The sequence below is a fragment of the Penaeus monodon genome, chromosome 27 (assembly GCF_015228065.2).
Source record: "Penaeus monodon isolate SGIC_2016 chromosome 27, NSTDA_Pmon_1, whole genome shotgun sequence".
Taxonomy (NCBI): domain Eukaryota; kingdom Metazoa; phylum Arthropoda; class Malacostraca; order Decapoda; family Penaeidae; genus Penaeus; species Penaeus monodon.
In genome coordinates, this window is record NC_051412.1 from 15695771 (window position 1) to 15696530 (window position 760).

General features: G+C 51.4%; 1 protein-coding gene across 1 annotated transcript in view; it reads right to left on the reverse strand.

Annotated features, from left to right (window-relative positions):
• LOC119590620 (flocculation protein FLO11-like) overlaps nucleotides 1-293 on the reverse strand; it is a gene marked incomplete at its 5' end in the record, with an annotated part of 30565 nt that extends 30272 nt beyond the window's left edge. The window contains 1 exon segment of the mRNA XM_037939298.1: nucleotides 12-293. Within this exon segment, the coding sequence (XP_037795226.1) occupies nucleotides 12-263 (252 nt within the window).
• Nucleotides 294-760: the final 467 nt, after the last annotated feature.

The following is a 760-nucleotide window of genomic DNA, read 5'->3' on the forward strand; positions in this document are numbered from 1 at the left end:
CACTTCCTCACCCTCAGGCCCTGCATGTAGGCCTCGGAGCCGACCTCGACGTGGGATATGAAGAAGCCTGTGCCGTGCTCCCGGCCGCCCCTCAGGCTGAACCCGTAGGACTCGCCCGGCCTCCTGATGAGCCTCACGAACCTCACTCGGCCGCCGCCCATGGTGGAGGCGGCCGAGGAGATGGAGGGCGCGTGGGTGGCGAAGGCGTGGCCGCGGGACGCCTCCAGGGGCTCGCTGATGCCCATGAGTCCTCCGTCGCGCATGTCGACTTGCACTTGTTTCGCTCAGAGCATCTGCGGGAAGAGGAACAAGACGATTTGTTAATATGCGCAAGTTAGGCAAAACATGAAAGATAAATACGCTGGAAACGATCTTTAATAAAAATCAGAGACGAGGAAAGAAGACAGAGATGGGCAGTAGATAGTAAAAGAGAGAGTAAAATAAATAACAATAATAAGGAAAACGCCAGCCGAAAATGCTAATAAAACAATTGTGCCATGCCTCGTAAGTAGAATAACAGCCACAACCGCATTCTTCGGTAACGACAGCCGGCGGCGGGCTGGGTATGCAGGCACGCTCCCGCCAAATACATATCCACGTAGCAATATGAACAATCAGCTGTTTCTTTGCACAGGAACCCCACCGACACACATCTATCTTATATAACTTGACAAAACAGATCCAAGATCTCGAACAACACACAATTATTGCACATTTACTAAGGATGATGAAAAGGAACAGAGGAAGTCAACCCAAAAAG